Source organism: Polypterus senegalus, chromosome 15, assembly GCF_016835505.1.
Source record: "Polypterus senegalus isolate Bchr_013 chromosome 15, ASM1683550v1, whole genome shotgun sequence".
Taxonomy (NCBI): domain Eukaryota; kingdom Metazoa; phylum Chordata; class Cladistia; order Polypteriformes; family Polypteridae; genus Polypterus; species Polypterus senegalus.
The window spans coordinates 21757045-21775891 of NC_053168.1; the positions used below are offsets into that span (position 1 = coordinate 21757045).

General features: G+C 38.5%; 1 protein-coding gene across 1 annotated transcript in view; it reads left to right on the forward strand.

The window, feature by feature from the left end:
* Positions 1-12331, forward strand: part of slc52a2 (solute carrier family 52 member 2) — a 48516-nt gene extending 36185 nt beyond the window's left edge. Inside the window, exon 5 of the mRNA XM_039737386.1 lies at positions 11161-12331. Within this exon, the coding sequence (XP_039593320.1) occupies positions 11161-11370 (210 nt within the window). The 3' untranslated portion in view covers positions 11371-12331. The remainder of the gene's footprint in view (positions 1-11160) is intronic.
* Positions 12332-18847: the final 6516 nt, after the last annotated feature.

An 18847-nucleotide genomic window follows, 5' to 3' on the forward strand; every position in this document is an offset into this window, starting at 1 on the left:
AAAACGGATTGTAGATTACATAAAAAGTACACACAGAGCGGCGTTAACAAAAATAACTTAATTTTTGTTCCGATTACCGATAACACGCATAAAATTCAGCTCTGCCCTTCAGAAACATTAAATATGGCACTATTAAATGTTAGAGCTTTAACTAACAAGACATTTTTTATAAACGATCTTATTAGTGATAGAAACATTGATTTTATTGCGCTAAATGAAACATGGCTTAATTCCAATGGGGCGGCAGTTTTAATCGAATCTGCGCCTCCGGATTACAGTTTTACTCGTGCCGACCGCCAGGGGAAAAGGGGGGGCGGTTTGGCAAACATTTACTCGAGCGATTAAAATGTAAAGATGTTAGTTTTGGTAAATTTAAGTCCTTTGAGTATCTCGCCGTTGTTATTCATGGAGATTCTCACGTTCTCGTATTATCCGTGTATAGACCTCCTAAATATAACGCGTCTTTCCTTGAGGAATTCTCTGACTTAATGTCAATTTTAGTTACAAACTATGATGCACTCTTAATAGTCGGCGACTTTAACTTTCATGTCGACAATCAGTGTGACCAAAAGGTAAAGGAATTCATGAACCTCCTGGACTCTTTTGATTTGAGGCAGCTCGTAAATCAGCCTACACATAAAGCAGGTCATACGTTAGACTTAGTGATTACTAAAGGACTTAAAGTTGATATAAAGCAGGTCACTGATATCGGTCTATCAGACCATTTCCTTCTACTATTTAATATAGAAATAAAGATAGAAAACGCTCATGAGAAGCATTTTGTTAAAAACGCTTCTTTGACTCATCAGCAGCTTTAAAGCTTACAACTATTCTAAGCAATCAGTCCGTTTATAATGCCAGCTATAATAGCGAGGATAATGTAAATAGTAAAGTGGAAAACTTTAACTCTAAAGTAAGAACTGCTGTTGACATAGTTGCACCTGAAAAGACAGTTAAAAATCCTCTAGTACTGTTATTCCATGGAAGACCCAAAGAGTGTCTGATTTAAAAGAACATGTCGTAGAGCTGAGCGTAAATGGAGGAAAACTAAACTAACTATCCACTATGAAATATTAAAAGTTAAAATAACAGAATACAATAACACTGTCCGTCTTGAGAGGCTGCTATTTCTCTAATATTATAAATAACAATGCTAGTAATCCCAGAGTCTTATTTTCAACAATTGACCGTCTGTTAAACCCAGGTAACACAAAGGAATGTCCCCAGAATACTTCCAGTGAAACCTGTGAGAACATTGCTGTATTTTTCACTCAAAAAATTAATGATATTAGAGATAACATAGTATATCTCCCCAACACTGCAGAACCTCCAAAGCCCGGTACTCCGTTATAAACAAATTAAATGCTTTCACCAGGATAGATTTACCTGAATTACATAGTATAATCTCTCAACTGAAATCCTCCACCTGCGTCCTTGACCCAATACCAACCAGGTTTTTCAAAGAAATATCAGGCGTTCTAATTGACAATATTCTGGACATAGTAAATTGTCATTAGATACGGGGTCTTTCCAGACTGTCTTAAGACTGCTGTAGTTAAACCCCTTCTTAAGAAACATAATCTTGACCCCTCTGCCTTTGAAAATTTTAGACCCATTTCTAACCTGCCCTTCTTAAGTAAAATTTAGAGAAGGCAGTCATTATGCAGTTAAATGACCACCTAAATAAACATGCTATTCTTGATACTTTTCAGTCAGGCTTCAGAACAAATCACAGTACAGAAACTGCACTTGTTAAAGTAGTAAATGACTTGCGGGTAAATGCAGACAGAGGCCATTTATCTGTTCTCATCCTCTTAGATCTGAGTGCTGCATTTGACACCATTGATCATAATATTCTTAGAAATCGCCTTAGTCAATGGGTGGGCCTCTCTGGCAGTGTCTTAAATTGGTTTGAATCCTACCTGGCAGGGAGAAAATTCTTTGTGAGTTGTGGTAATCAAATCTCAAAGACACATGATATCCGATATGGTGTTCCACAAGGCTCTATCCTGGGTCCGCTGTTATTCTCAATCTATATGCTTCCGTTAGGTCAGATTATCTCAGGTTACAACGTGAGCTACCACAGCTATGCTGATGACACACAGCTGTACTTATCAATAGCACCTGATGACTCCGACTCTCTCGATTCACTAACACAATGTCTTACTGGTATTTCTGAATGGATGAATAGTAATTTTCTCAAACTAAATAAAGAAAACTGAAATTTTGGTAATTGGCAATAATGGATTCAGCGAGGTTATCAGAAATAAACTTAATGCACTAGGATTAAAAGTTAAGACGGAAGTAAAAATTTAGGGGTAACCGTTGACTGTAATCTGAATTTTAAATCGCATATTCATCAGACCACTAGGACAGCATTTTTTCATTTAAGAAACATAGCTAAAGTTAGACCTCTTATATCATTGAAAGATGCTGAGAAATTAATTCACGCTTTTGTTTTCAGTAGACTAGATTACTGTAACGCACTCCTCTCAGGACTACCCAAAAAGACATAAATCATTTGCAACGAGTGCAGAATGCAGCTGCTAGAATCCTAACTGGGAAAAGAAAATCCGAACACATTTCTCCAGTTTTGATGTCACTACACTGGTTGCCTGTGTCATTCAGGATTGACTTTAAAATACTGCTTATGGTTTATAAAGCCTTAAATAATCTCGCTCCATCTTATATATCGGAATGCCTGACACGTTATATTCCAAATCGTAACCTTAGATCTTCAAATGAGTGTCTCCTTATAATTCCAAAAGCTAAACTTAAAAGAAGTGGTGAGGCGGCCTTCTGCTGCTATGCACCTAAAATCTGGAATAGCCTGCCAATAGGAATTCGCCAGGCAAATACAGTAGAGCAGTTTAAAACACTGCTGAAAACACATTACTTTAACATGGCCTTTTTATAACTTCACTTTAACTTAATCCTGATACTCTGTATGTTCAATTCTTCATAATAACTATTCATGGTGGCTCTAAAATCCGTACTGACCCCTACTCTCTCTTCTGTTTCTTTTTCCGGTTTCTTTGTGGTGGCGGCCTGCACCACCACCACCTACTCAAAGCATCATGATGCTCCAACAATGATGGACTGAAAGCCAGAAGTCTACGTGACCATCATCATCAGGTCCTTCCATGAAAATATGATGATTTATGTTAGGTAGAATGCCCAGAGGGACTGGGCGGTCTCTTGGTCTGGAACCCCTACAGATTTTATTTTTTCTCCAGCCTTTGGAGTTTTTTGTTTTTCTGTCCACCCTGGCCATCGGACCTTACTCTTATTCTATGTTAATTAATGTTGACTTATGTTTATCTTTTATTGTGTCTTCTATTTCTCTATTCATTTTGTAAAGCACTTTGAGCTACATTTTTTTTGTATGAATATGTGCTATATAAATAAATGTTGATTGATTGATTGATTGATTGAAAGAATAATGTAATTACATAAAATACAAAACAGCCAAAAACAGAATTAACAAAAGATGAAAACTTACCTTTAAACAAAAATATTAAATAAACAAGAAATAAACTTAACACCATGAAGCTCACCAGGAAAAGTGAATAAGAAAATGAGAATATGAAATTTATTTAAGCCAGGGAAAAAATCCTGCCTGAACCACATCAGTCAGTCACATAGGGTGACAAAGTAAGTTGGGTGGTTGAGATTGAGTCTACGATTTACAGACCTGTTGCTTACCACTAGGCTTCTTTTCACAGCATTATTTACAGTAGGAACTGAACTAGGACCATGGTGATTTACAGCTCAAGGCCTTCACTTCCCTCACTACTTGAACCCAGTCCAGCTCTACCTCACGACTCCAAGCCCACTGATCTGTTGACTAGCCCATTGCCACTTCTATATATTCCCCAGGTGTTACTTCTGGGATTCTGGATGATATAAAATCCCTGAGGCCCTGAATAAGGAGCTCAATGTAGCAGCCCCCATAAGTTATGACTACCATACAAATACAATATACAACCAAAAGTATTGAAAGACACCTCCAAATGATTCAGTTCAGGTGTTTCATTGTTAACAGGTGCATCAAATCAAGCACAGGGCTATGCAATGTTCATTGACAGTAGAATGGGTCATACTGAAGAGCTCAGTGATGTTAAACGTGATACTGTCTTTGGTTACCACCTTGGCAGCAACAACAACATTTATTTATATAGCACATTTTCATACAAAAAATGTAGCTCAAAGTGCTTTACAAAATGAAGAATAGAAAAATAAAAGACACCGTAAAAAATAAAATAAGTCAACATTAATTAACGTACAATAAGTACGGTCCGATGGCCAAACTCCAGACGGCTGGAGAAAAAAAATAAAATCTGCAGGGATTCCAGACCATGAGACTGCCCAGTCCCCTCTGAGCATTCTAACTAACATAAATGAAACAGTCCTCTTTGTATTTAGGGTTCTCATGAAAGGATTTGATGATGATGGTCACGTAGACTTCTGGCTTTCAGTCCATCATTGTTGGAGCATCATGATGCTTTGAGTAGGTGGTGGTGGCGCAGGCCGCCACCACAAAAACCGGAAAAAGAAACAGAAGAGAGAGTAGGGGTCAGTACAGATTTTAGAGCCACCATGAATAGTTATTATGATGAATTGAACATGCAGAGTATCAGGATTAAGTTAAAGTGAAGTTAGGAGAAGGCCATGTTAAAGTAATATGTTTTCAGCAGTGTTTTAAAGTGCTCCACTGTATTAGCCTGCCGAATTCCTATAGGCAGTCTATTCCAGATTTTGGGTGCATAACAGCAGAAGGCCGGCTCACCACTTCTTTTAAGTTTAGCTTTTGGAATTCTAAGGAGACACTCATTTGAGGATCTAAGGTTACGATTTGGGATATAGGGTGTCAGACATTCTGATATATAAGATGGAGTGAGATTATTTAAGTCTTTATAAACCATAAGCAGAATTTTAAAGTCAATTCTGAATGACACAAGTAACCAGTGTAGTGACATCAAAACTGGAGAGATGTGCTCGGATTTTCTTTTCCTAGTTAGGATTCTAGCAGCAGCATTCTGCACTAGTTGCAAATGATTTATGTCTTTTTTGGGTAGTCCAGAGAGGAGTGCGTTACAGTAATCTAGTCTACTGAAAACAAAAGCGTGAATTAATTTCTCAGCATCTTTCAATGATATAAGAGGTCTAACTTTTGCTATGTTTCTTAAGTGAAAAAATGCTGTCCTAGTGGTCTGATGAATATGCAATTTAAAATTCAGATTACAGTCAACAGTTACCCCTAAGTTTTTTACTTCCGTCTTAACTTTTAATCCTAATGCATCAAGTTTATTTCTGATAACCACATTGAATCCATTATTACCAATCACAAAAATTTCAGTTTTCTCTTTATTTAGTTTGAGAAAATTACTATTCATCCATTCAGAAATACCAGTAAGACATTGTGTTAGTGAATCGAGAGAGTCGGGGTCATCAGGTGCTATTGATAAGTACAGCTGAGTGTCATCAGCATAGCTGTGGTAGCTCACGTTGTAACCTGAGATAATTTGACCTAACGGAAGCATATAGATTGAGAAGAGCTGTGGACCCAGGATAGAGCCTTGTGGAACACCATATAGAATATCATGTGTCTTTGAGTTGTGATTACCACAACTCACAAAGAATTTTCTCCCTGCCAGGTAGGATTCAAACCAATTTAAGACACTGCCAGAGAGGCCCACCAATTGACTAAGGCGATTTCTAAGAATATTGTGATCAATGGTATCAAATGCGGCACTCAGATCTAATAGGATGAGAACAGATAAATGGCTTCTGTCTGCATTTACCCGCAAGTCATTTACTACTTTAACGAGTGCAGTTTCTGTGCTGTGATTTGTTCTGAAACCTGACTGAAATTTATCAAGAATAGTATGTTTATTGAGGTGGTCATTTAACTGCATAATGACTGCCTTCTCCAGAACTTTACTTAAGAAGAGCAGGTTAGATATGGGTCTAAAATTTTCAAAAGCAGAGGGGTCAAGATTATTTTTCTTGAGCAGGGGTTTAACTACAGCAGTCTTAAGACAGTCTGGGAAGACCCCCGTATTTAATGACGAATTTACTATGTCAAGAATATTATCAATTAGCACGCCTGAAACTTCCTTGAAAGTCAGTATGTGAACTATCTGCTCTGCTAGATCAGTCCTGGTCAACAGTGAGTATGGTTTTTAAGAAGTGGAAGTGTCAAGGAGGAAAAACAGCTTTGTGACAAAATGGTAGATCACACAAGCTCACAGAGCAGGACCACTGACTGCTGAAGTATATAACGCACAAAAATAGCCCATGCTGTGTTGCATCACTCATAACAGAGCTCGAGACTGCCACTGGAAGCAACATCAGCACAAGAACTGTGCATTGCGGACTTCATGAAATGGGTTTCCATGCCCTAGCAGTTGCACACAAGCCTCAGATCACTATGCACAATGCCCAGCATCAGCTAGAGTGGTGTAAAGCATACCACCATTCTAGACTCTAGAGCAATGGAAATGTGTTATCTGGAGTAATCAGTCACAATTCACTATCTGGTAGTCTGATGGACCAATCTTGGTTTGGCAGATGCGAAAAGAATTCTCCCTTCCAGACTGCATAGTGTCTACTGCAACAGTTGGTGGAGGAGGGAGGGAGAATGATCTGTGGCTCTTTTCCAGGGTTTGGCCTAAGCCTCTTGGTTCCAATTAATGTGACAGCATACAAAGACATGTCAGACAATTGTGCACTTCCATATTTGTGGTAACAGTTTGGGGAATGCCCTTTTCTGTTCCAGCATGACTGTGCCCAGTAAACAACTGTAAAGACATGGATTGATACGTTTGGTGTGGAGGAACTCAGGTTGGTTGCACAGAGCATTGACCTCAACCCTACTGAACTCCTTTGGGATGAACTGGAATGCTGTTTATGAGCCAGGTTTTCTCGTCCAGCATCAGTACCAGGCCTCGCAAATACTCATTGACCTGAATGGGCCCCAAATTATATAGACACACTCCAAAATCTGGTGAAATGCCTTTCAGAACAATGGAGGCTATTACAGCTGCAAAGGGGTGTCAACTCCATATTAATGCTCATTGTTTTGGAATGAGATGTCCAACAAACTCATAAAAGTGTGGTGGCCAGGCATCCCCAAAATTCTGGGTGTATAATATACAGTGGTGTGCCCCAATTTTCTAAAGGGGACTAACCATAGCTTCAGGGGGACTCCACAGTGCGATCTTTTAACTTGGTGGACTCCCAAAATTTTAATAGTTTAAGCTTAGTCAAGCAATATACTTATCTGGTATTGTCACCTGTTGGCTATAAATAGGATTTCTACCTGCATTAAAATCATAATCGACATTTCGACAAGACACTTTCAGGGCCACATTTTTGCTTTGGTACTAAACAAGAATTTATGTGTCATGTGGCAGTTGGTGGCTTTAAATACATCATTTCAACATTTGGACACTTATGTATTGACATTAAAATTTTATAAATAATGGAGAAAGTATGGGCATCCATAAATTGAGAACTAGTAAGTTACTGGTATTGTTAGTTCCAGCAATTTAAGTAGACTGTCCTCATTCTGTGATGCAATAAAACTACAAGGTGCAGGGTATTACAGGAGGGAAGAGTATAGGAAGAATTTGAAGATGCAAAAATTGTGTATTAAAAGTTTAAAGACCCCTTTTGAAATGTCCCTTTTTGTTGCTGTAAAGGCTGAAATTGAGACAAATTGGGCCAGTCCCCTTTTCTCCTTTAATAAGGACATAAAGATTTTTGATATCTCCCTTTTCCAGTGTATATTCAAACACAAACCTTCTTTTTAGAATAAGTTTAAATTTCATATGGTGCTAATTGCAAATATTAGACTGTGCTTGTTCATACCTCTCTTCTAATCAGTCACTTTTTTCTTCTAAGCTGTCAGACTCAGGCCCCTCCTATCCATGCTACAACATTTTTGTATAAAAATGCTGTTTTTTGCTTTGTGTTTTTAATTCCCCAAAATGGAGACTTCTGAAAACACTCTCCAGAGTTGTATACATCTAAAACCACAGGCTTAGGGCCTTTACCTGATTAGATCCTACTAATTACAACATCTCATTCCCTGCTTGGTCAGCCCTCACAGAAGAAAAACATGTTCCAACATAACGGACATAGGAGAGCTGATTTCCATGGTACTTCTACTATTGTTTACCTGTCTGCCTCTAAATGGATCTTTTTATAGTATGAATGCTGCATAAATGTGCAAAAGGCAAATAATTTACCATCATTACAGTTTTGCCTGGAGCATCCCTAGAGCAGGTGGATCAATTTATATATCTAGGAAACATATTGGCAGCTGGTGCAAGAACAGACCAGCAGATAAAGTGCTGAATTTCCATAGATGAGAGTGCTTTCAAAAAGATGAAACATGTTTTGTTATCAAAAAGAATGTCACTAACTATTCGACAGCGAAAACTGAACTGTTATGTTTGGTCAACTGTTGGATAATTAACAAAACTATTGAGGCACAATTAGAATCAGTGTAAATGTGGTTTCCCAGAAGGATGATGAAAATATCATGGACTAAAAAGTTTACAGATGTAGATGTGTAGCTGGAGGAACTCTGGTACTTTTAGAGGTGATTGTGAAAAGACAAATTCAATTTGTTGGCCATCAGAAAAGAAATTAGGGGGAATTAGTACTGACCAGACAGATAGATGGTAAACGGGCAAGGGGTCATTAGCAATTAACATTTCTTGGCTGGCTACGAGTAACTAGAATGAAGGCACTCTACATACTGAGGTACCTCAAATACAGAAATGAGAAAGAAGCCATAGCTGCCGCCCACATCAGGATTCTGGCATGGTACATTTAATGAATGAATACAGTTTTGCCAATAAATTCTGTAGCCAACGATTACCATCCCTTCAATGATTGCCAGTTTTGGGTGCACTGTCAATGCTGAGTGCAAGCCCAGTATATTCAAAGAACTATTTCATATGCAACGATGTGAAAATGCTAGAGGGGATGGAGATTTTTTTGTTTAAAAATACCTTTTTATTTAAATGAAAACATAGTAGTGTGGATTAGGGCTGCAACGATTAGTCGATGTAATTGATGACATTGACTACAAAAAATCGTCAACACAGATTTTTTATTGTCGACGCGTCATAAACAGAACCCTTAATAGAGGCTCCAGTCACAAAGAACCACATTGGTTTTTGTAACTGCAGTGCACTACATGAACGGCTGGGGGCAGTATCGTTTGTTATCGTTTGTCAAGACGCACACAGTCCTACCAACGCAAGCATCCTGGACCTGTGATGCTGCCGTCTCTCGAGAGGTAAGTTTTAGCGAGTAAAGTTAGTGTCACGTGTTAACGTTGATGTTTGTACTATAATGTGTATATCAAGGTTTTGACAATGATAGTTAACCCTTAAACCGACACATACTTAGTGGTTAATGCATCCCTGGACACCAAATACTTTTTAGCTGCACTTTTTAAGTAAACGTCACAATTCACAACGAAAATGTGAAATTTTAACGGAACACGTATTTTTTTATTTTCATGCAAAGAGCAAATACTGCAACACTGATCATTTTACACACTGCAAATGAATTGTAAAAACTACAAAAAAAAAAAAAAAAACTACTGCAACAATTTATTACTATAAGTTCAAGATGCAAATGAAGTCATTGATGAAATTCAGTAAATCACCGAGCCAACTGCACTTGAACTGGCTGCACGCAAACACACAGAGGTAAACGCTGATGATTGCAGGCTCGTCTAGTGCAGCGGCTGAATCCCAGAGACAGTGGTTCTGCTGTTCTGCCGGGGCCCGCAGTGGTCGTGAGCTGGGTGCTCAACGAATATACGGCACTGACTGATCAGCTCCGGCATGCTTGCAAATTGCTCTGTGAAGCAAATATAGCTGGTTGCGTGGTTCAAAGAATGTACGTCACCAAATATATTTGCCCCCTGCGTGCTGGCAAATTGCACTGAGAAACAACTTTAGCCGGTTGTGGAGTTCAACGGATGTACATTGCCGAATGTATGTCGCCGCACATACTCTGCTTCGGCATGCTTCCAAATTGCACTGGAAACTGACTCTAGCCAGTTGTGACGTTCAACGAATGTACTTTTCCGAATATACTCGGCTCCGGTGTGCTGGCAGTAATTAGCTTGTTACATACAGTATTTTAGTATTTTTATTTTTTTTATTTTGGCATAATATAGTACATGATGTGATAAACTACAACACTTTTCCTTCATAATGTGATGATTAAAACATCTTTCTCTCTCTGCAAAATCATTCTTATGTATTCCTGCTACCTCTACTCCCTCTGAGCGTCTCTTCTCAGCAGCTGGGAACATTGTCTCAAAGAAGAGAGGCAGCCTCACACCAGAGCACGTCGAAATGCTCATGTTCCTGCACTGCAATCAGGAATATATGAACTGAATCTTTTATAAACTATACATTATTGTTTTATTTTATTTGAATTGAAGCTTTATTTAAACTTTTGGATTTTAAGACACACCAGTGGCCATTTTTGGATAAGTTAAATGCACTTTCTTTGTTTAAAGACTATGTGCACTTTAGTTTGTATTGTTTAATGTATTTCTTTTTTATTACGATGGTCACACTAATATAAAACATCTGATTATTTTCAAATTCATATGTTTCACTGGTTGTTATTTTAATTTGATTATTATTAATTTTAATCATGTTAATGCAGAGACATCAGGGTGACATTCACAGGTGGACAGACGTGAGTAGATAAGGTAAGACATGCACTGGAGCCCAGAACAGGATATGCAACCACATGTTGCAGGCATCAAAATAGTCAGGCATGAAATAATCGTGACTAATCGGAAAAAAAAAATTGAATGATCAGTCGACTACCAAAATAATCATTAGTTGCAGCGCTAGTGTGGATGTAGCCACCAAGACACAGGTGATTACAAATACCTGTACCAATGCTAATACCGTCTGGGTAGACCATTAACCAGTAATAGATTTTAGGTTTGGGTTAATGTGTTTGTGTAGATTTTTGGCAGTTGTCATATTTAAATGCAATGTAATTCAGCATTCCTCAGGCTAGTATTTTAGAGATCCTGCAAAATACTTGAAAAAGTATTTATCTCAAAACACGTCTTAACCTAAACACTGCTTTCCTTCCCATTAGGTGGTTTCTTGGATTGTGTTCACCGCCATCTACTCCTACTTAAAGGTGGTTGTTGGAAGTCTGCTGCATTCAGCTGGGCATGCTGCTCTTTTGTGGTGTGGGGTGGCCATCCAGGCAGGTTCACTCATTGGCGCCCTCATCATGTTCCCATTGGTCAGTGTCTATCATGTATTCCAAAGTGGCCAGGATTGTGTGAATAATTGCACTTAAAAGTAAGAAGTGAAACAAGCAATACATTCCTCTGGGTATTGTTGTGATCATCACATATTATTTGAGCTATCTGGTAAATGTTACATTTTTAATGGAACCATAAGGTTATTTTGATTTTCTGGGGTCATTATTAGACAAGATAAAATCATAACAAATTTCCCAACATGATTACTGTAATCAACAAGTGTTTCTGCTTTATTGTATTAACATGAAGGATAAGAATGAAATGTGAAACAAAATTGCACTTGATTCAAATATCTTGGTAAAAATGTTTGAGAAGAAAAAACGTGACAATTTGCCTTATATTGATCTTTAGTTTAAAAGACATCCTAATGCACTCTTTGATAAATATATATATTTAGTTTCAGGTTTTTTGTTTTTAACTACTGAATCTGTTTTTTTTTCGTAAGGCGTAATGCAAATGTCAAGCAAAGTAAAGAAATATTACTGATCAGTTTTATACTTTTGTAATAAATATGTTTAGTTTGTAATAAATATGTTGAACAGTAATTTAATTTAAAAAGAATGTACCTTTACAGCCTGTGAATCACAGTACAGAACTGTTAGTCACTGTGGCCATCATGAATAAGTGGTCTCTGCTTCTCTCCAGGACCACTGAAATGGACACTATATTGACTTTATAACAATCAATGTCTTTAATATCATAATCCTGAAAAGTTGATCATTTCAAAGGCAGTCAACACAGAAATGAGCTGATGTATTATACTAAACAAAAAGTACAATTCAATTAAAAATGGAAAATCTCAAACTAAAACCTGTTGAAATGAAAAACTACAATTGCCATAACACTCCAGGTCCAGGGTTGCCAACACCCTGTTATGTACCGTTTATTCCTAGAGATGTATATGTGTCTCAGCAGTTTTTTTCTTTCAGATTTAAGTGTACTTTTCTTTTTAAAGCCGAATAAAGAAATTGCTGCTGTTCTCACATGTCTTTGTAATATTGGTCACTGCTTGTTTTCTTTCAACTTATAGCATTTCATAATGAGGAAACTTAGTTTATTTTTTCCAGTGAATATTAAGAGTTAAAATAATGGGATGGTTTAGGTGAATGCATACAGTTAGTGAATTTGTAGTTAGCCTAGTAAAAAAAAGTTATTAGGTGGGATGAAGAGGAAAATATTTATTTGTTAAAATGTAACAAGCAAGGAAATAATTGCTTGACTTTGAGGTCCAAGGTCTGAACTCCATCAGCAGAAATGGATTTGCCATGTGAATTATAAAAGCCATCAAGTTCTGATCGTGTAACTCTACTAGAGTTAAAGTGAAAGTGCGTGTGTGTGTTGGGGGAGGGTTCCTTGGACAGTTATTTTTTACTCAGCTTAAAGGTTTCTAAATGTTAATCACTTCCTTTTATTCTTTCATATGTTTTATTTTTATATAGTTTTTACGATATGGGTGAAAAACTAGAGTATCTGCAGAAAATCCAGGAGAGATATGGAGAGAATTTGCAAACTCCACATAGACAGTGACTGTTGTAAGACTACTGGTACTCTGGTGCTGTAAAACAGCTCCAATAACCTTCGTGCCATTTTGCTACCCAATAATATATGAGGAAAAATCTAAAAAATCCCAGCAATGTTTTAAATCTTTAGTATAAAACTTACAGCAGTTCCTGTTTAGTCACCTTCAGCATGCTCTTCTTGAAATGCAATACACTTATTCCAGCACTTCTACCACTTCCAGCACTTCCTGGAAACATTTCATTTTAGCTGGATTTCTCCAATAGAAGCAAATTTTCTTCACCTGAGTTTAAATTTTATTATTATTTTCAAGAATAAAAAGAAGTCTAGGGAGCAAGAGATGCAAAGTACCAAGCACACTGTTTTTGTTCAAAATCTCTTTGACTGCCAAAGGGGTGTGTTCAGTTGCACTGTCATGGTACAAAATACAGGTTTGCGTGTGTGACTGCACTGGATGTTTTTTCGTGTAGACTTCAGCACTTCAGAGTAATGTCACTGATTAACAGTCTGTTCACGAGGAACAAATTCTTTATGAACAAGTCTGTTAAAACTGAAAAATGTGATCATTGTTGTCTCTTGAAAATCTCCTGTAGTGGAGAAAATAAATTACTGAAGTCATCTACACAATTATAGAATAAACACCAGAAATACACATTCCATCAACTCTGCACAATACCACTTGGCAAACTGATTAACCAGATTAGATAGTTAGATAATTACACCACATTCCTGTGCTACTGACTGATTTTTGGGAATTTTAGGTTTCCCCCATACACATAATATTGTATTTTGTTTTGCCATGCATCATTGGATTGCTGAGAATATAACAGGATGCAGTAAGGGTGAGTAGGGATTCATTCTTCATATTCCCTTAATCCCATCTAACTGCCTATGGTAGTTTAGCTTCAAATGCTACAACCTACAAATTGCCTGATCCTAATCAGTCAGGCTTCAAGAGGAGTCCTTCCACCATGATGGCTAAAACTATCAACATGCCATCTGTCTTCATCTTGTAATATCTTTCCTCTGCCTCTGACATGGTCAACCAAAATATCCTCCTTACCACTCTCTCTGATCAGATTTTTTAATGCCAGTACCGATCACCAATTTCATGTTACTTGATTGACCAATTCTGGTACCGATTCTGATTTTTTTTTTTTAATTTAAATTCCTTTATCCCTATAAAAACTTGTTACACTAATCTTCTGTATAACCAGACAAATAAAAGTTGTATGTCCTACATTAAAGTATATTTTTATAATTAAACTATAGACCACAGGTGTTAACTGTTAATTTTTTTTATCAACAAAATTAAATTCTGTAGGCTTATTGTTCAGAGACCACAAAATAACAAAATAAATAAAATGTCCTTGAAATACATATTTTATCTAATAAAAATATTTATCCATAATACATATATACAATAAATGCAAAATACAATATATGCAATACAATATATATGCAATATATGGCATAAAATAAAATGCTTCTCATAATTACAAGCTGTCATATTGTTTAGGTTGTAATGTACCTCTCTGAAGCAAGGCTTAATTAAAAACAGTTTCCACCATTTCTCTAACAACTATATACAGTGGGTACGGAAAGTATTCAGACCTCCTTCAATTTTTCACTCTTTGTTATATTGCAGCCATTTGCTAAAATCATTTAAATTATTTTTTTTCCTCATTAATGTACACACAGCACCCCATATTAACAGACCAAAAAAAAAGAATTTTTGAAATTGTTGCAGATTTATTAAAAAAGAAAAACTGAAATATCACATGGTCCTAAGTATTCAGACCCTTTGCTCGGTATTTAGTAGAAGCACCCTTTTGAGCTAATAGAGCCATGAGTCTTCTTGGGAAAGATGCAGCAAGTTTTTCACACCTGGATTTGAGGATCCTCTCCAGTTCTGTCAGGTTGGATGGTAAACGTTGGTGGACAGCCATTTTTAGGTCTCTCCAGAGATGCTCAATTGGGTTTAAGTCAGGGCTCTGGCTGGGCCATTCAAGAACAGTCACAGAGTTGTTGTGAAGCCACTCCTTCGTTATTTTAGCTGTGTGCTTAGGGTCATTGTCTTGTTGGAAGGTAAACCTTCGGCCCAGTCTGATGTCCTATATCGCACTTAGACTTTCGCGGCTTCACTCTATCGCGGATTTTAAATGTAAGTATATCTAAATATATATCACGGATTTTTCGCTGGTTCGCGGATTTCTGCGGACAATGGGTCTTTTAATTTATGGTACATGCTTCCTCAGTTTGCTTGCCCAGTTGATTTCATACAAGGGACGCTATTGGCGGATGGCTTAGAAGCTACCCAATCAGAGCATGTATTACATATTAACTAAAACTCCTCAATGCTATAAGATATGTTTGCCGTGCGGTGCTTGATTGTTTGCTTATCTCTGCCTCTATCTCACCCTCTCTGACATTCTCTGCGCCTGACGGAGGTGTGAGCAGAGGTGCTGTTTGCACAGAAGCTGTTTGCCTAGTGAATACGGACTAATGCCCCTTTATCGCGGTGCTTCCAAAAGCACACTTATTGATTTTTTGATTGTTTGCTTTAATCTCTCTCTCTCTGACGTTCTCTGCGCCTGACAGAGGAGATGTGAGCAGAGGGGCTGTTTGCTTAGAAGATACTGACGCTCCTCTAAAAAATGCCACGGGAAACTTAAAAGCACACGTATTGATTTTTTGATTGTTTGCTTTTCTTTGCTCTCTCTCTCTCTCTCTCTCTCTCTCTCTCTCTCTCTCTCTCTCTCTCTCTCTCTCTCTCTCTCTCTCTCTCTCTGAAATTCTCTGCTCCTGAAGAGAAAAAGATATATTTGCATTCTCTTAATTGTGAGAAAGAACTGTTATCACTGTCTTGTCATGGAGCACAGTTTAAACTTTTGACTAAAGGGTGTTATTTCATGTCTAGAGGGCTCTAATAATGTTAACAGTGTGGGAGAGTTTAGAAGAGCTTAAAATATATAAAAATAACCATACAAACATATGGTTTCTACTTCACGGATTTTCATCTATCGCGGGGGGTTCTGGAACGCAACCCCCGCGATCGAGGAGGGATTACTGTATATATATACAGTATATATATATATATATATATATATATATATATATATATATATACAGTATATATATATATATATATATATACATATATATATATATATATATACTAGCAAAATACCCGCGCTTCGCAGAGGCGAAGTACTGCCTTAAAATATTTATTAAGAAAAGTAAACCTTTTTAAACTGAGGGAAAATATACCAATAATTATTTGTTAAGGATCTCCTTGTAAACCACATTGTCAGTTCGACCCTCCGGTTGTAATATGACCAAGCTGTGCGCTGAGCTTACTCTTGAGCATGCAACGTACAGTTGGCCATGTGAACAGTAATCTTGTTTCAAATCTCACAGCTTGGATTGCTGCTGTCATAATCGGTTTGAGTTTCATGGTTTGTTTCAATTACGACAGTATTTGCAGGACTTGTGTTGAAGTGACATTCGGCATCTGTCAAGCGTTGTAAGCATACAACCGGTTTCATCGATAACTTCACATCCAGCTTTTGAGAGTTTAAACACTCATAAACATCAAAGTGTCCACTACTGAAATCATCACCTGTCAATCTAAGATGTTTAAGAGGCATTGGTGGTTGTTGAAAGGTGTAAAGTATTTGGCCATTTCGGTACACTTGAAAGCAACAACCGAACAATTCAGCGGCAGCCATCAACTCACATGCAGATGTATAGGTGAAGGGCTTAAGCATTTCACTCTTCTAGTGCTCCTGTGTAGTATAATTATCTCCTGTACCGTCATCAGTCCACACCTTGAACCTGTCCCTGTCATTCAATACATAAGAAACAATGTTCCTCCGGATATCAAGAATGAGCCTGATATGGCCGTGCAATATGTAACAAAGAGAATGGAAAAGGTAGGTGCCATCTCTGGGCATGGAAACCACTCGGTAAATGACAGTTCTTTGATCGATGGTGATCACCTCGATAGACATGTTAATGCGGGTACGGTTGGAATGATAAAGGAAATGGCTACCTGAACAATGTAAAGTAAGTCTAAAATACCTACACAATAACTATAATTGTAATAAATGAACAATAAAACAGCGGAGAAGCCGTGGATTAAATAAAAAGGCTGTAGTTATCAGCAGGGAGACGTGAATCCCGTGGCGAAGCAAGGAAGGGAATGTAGAGACTGGAGCGACGGACGGCCTTATATAGGCAGGCAGCCAACAACGTGGGAGGCGTTGGGATGGGGGACCCAATGCCGCCTCACACGGTGATCGAGCTGCAGGCTATGGACGTATATATGTACGTAAGTAGGATTCAGTTAGCATTGGGAACCCGCGTACCAAATTTCTTGAAGATGGGCCCATAAGTAACAAAGACCGTTGAAAACTTCAATATGGCGGCCGACAGTGACATCATACTACCGAAATAAGTACCAAATTTCAGCCTTCTACCTACACGGGAAGTTGGAGAATTAGTGACGTTGTAAAGTTCAATATGGCGGCTGACAGTGGCGTCATACCACCGAAATAAGTACGTACATTGGTTTCGGTTAGCGCAGGGAAGCCGCCTACCACATTTCGTGAAGATGGGGCCATGAATAAGAAAGTTCAACATGGCGGACGTTGTTGACTGTTATGACCATTACACGTAGAATTTCGAAATGAAACCTGCTTAACTTTTGTAAGTAAGCTGTAAGGAATAAGCCTGCCAAATTTCAGCCTTCTACCTACATGGGAAGTTGGAGAATTAGTGACATTGGAAACTTCAATATGGCGGCCAACAGTGGCATCATACCACTGAAATAAGTATGTACATCGGTTTTGGTTAGCGCAGGGAAGCCACCTACCAAATTTCGTGAAGATGGGGCCATGAATATGAAAAGTTCAACATGGCGGACGTTGTTGACCGTTATGACCGTTAAGCGTAGAATTTCGAAATGAAACCTGCTTAACTTTTGTAATTAAGCTGTAAGGAATGAGCCTGCAAAATTTCAGCCTTCTACCTACACGGGAAGTTGGAGAATTAGTGACGTTTGGAAAATTCAATATGGCGGCCGACAGTGGCGTCATACCACTGAAATAAGTATGTACATCGGTTTTGGTTAGTGCAGGGAAGCCACCTACCAAATTTCGTGAAGATGGGGTCAGCCTTCTACCTACACGGGAAGTTGGACAATTAGTGACGGAAAGTTCAATATGGCGGCCGACAGTGGCGTCATACCATCGAAATAAGTATGTACATTGGTTTCGGTTAGCGCAGGGAAGCCGCCTACCAAATTTCGTGAAGATGAGGCCATAAATAAGAAAGTTCAATATGGCGGACGTTGTCGACCATTATCGACCGTTATGACCGTTACGTGTAGAATTTCGACATGAAACCTGCCCAACTTTTGTAAGTAAGCTGTAAGGAATGAGCCTGCCAAATTTCAGCCTTCTACCTACACTGGAAGTTGGAGAATTAGTGATGAGTCAGTCAGTCAGTCAGTCAGTCAGTGAGGGCTTTGCCTTTTATTAGTATAGATATATATACAGTGTATATATATATATATATATATATATATATATATAGTGGTCCCCGGCCGGGGCTGAAGCCCGGCCAGGAGGACCAGAGGAGGGCTTGTGCCTCCTCCAGACCGCAAGGGGCGTCCATCCTGGTTATGTTGGGGGCCTCGGGTAAAGGGCTTGGAAGCCCAGCCCTGTAGGGACCCGTGGCCGCGCCCCAGTGCCTAAATATCCCGGGAGCCAAGCACTTCCGCCACACCAGGAAGTGCTGGAGGGAAGATGACAGGGGACACCCGGACGGCTTCCGGGTGCGCAGCCGGCACTTCCACCACACTGGGGTGTGGCTATAAACAAATGCCGGGAAGCAGCTGGAGCCCATCTGGGTTCCCATTTAAGGGGCCGCCTCCCTCCAGTCATAGGCAGAAGTTGGGTGGCAGAGAGGTGGAGCTGGAGAGAGAGAGGC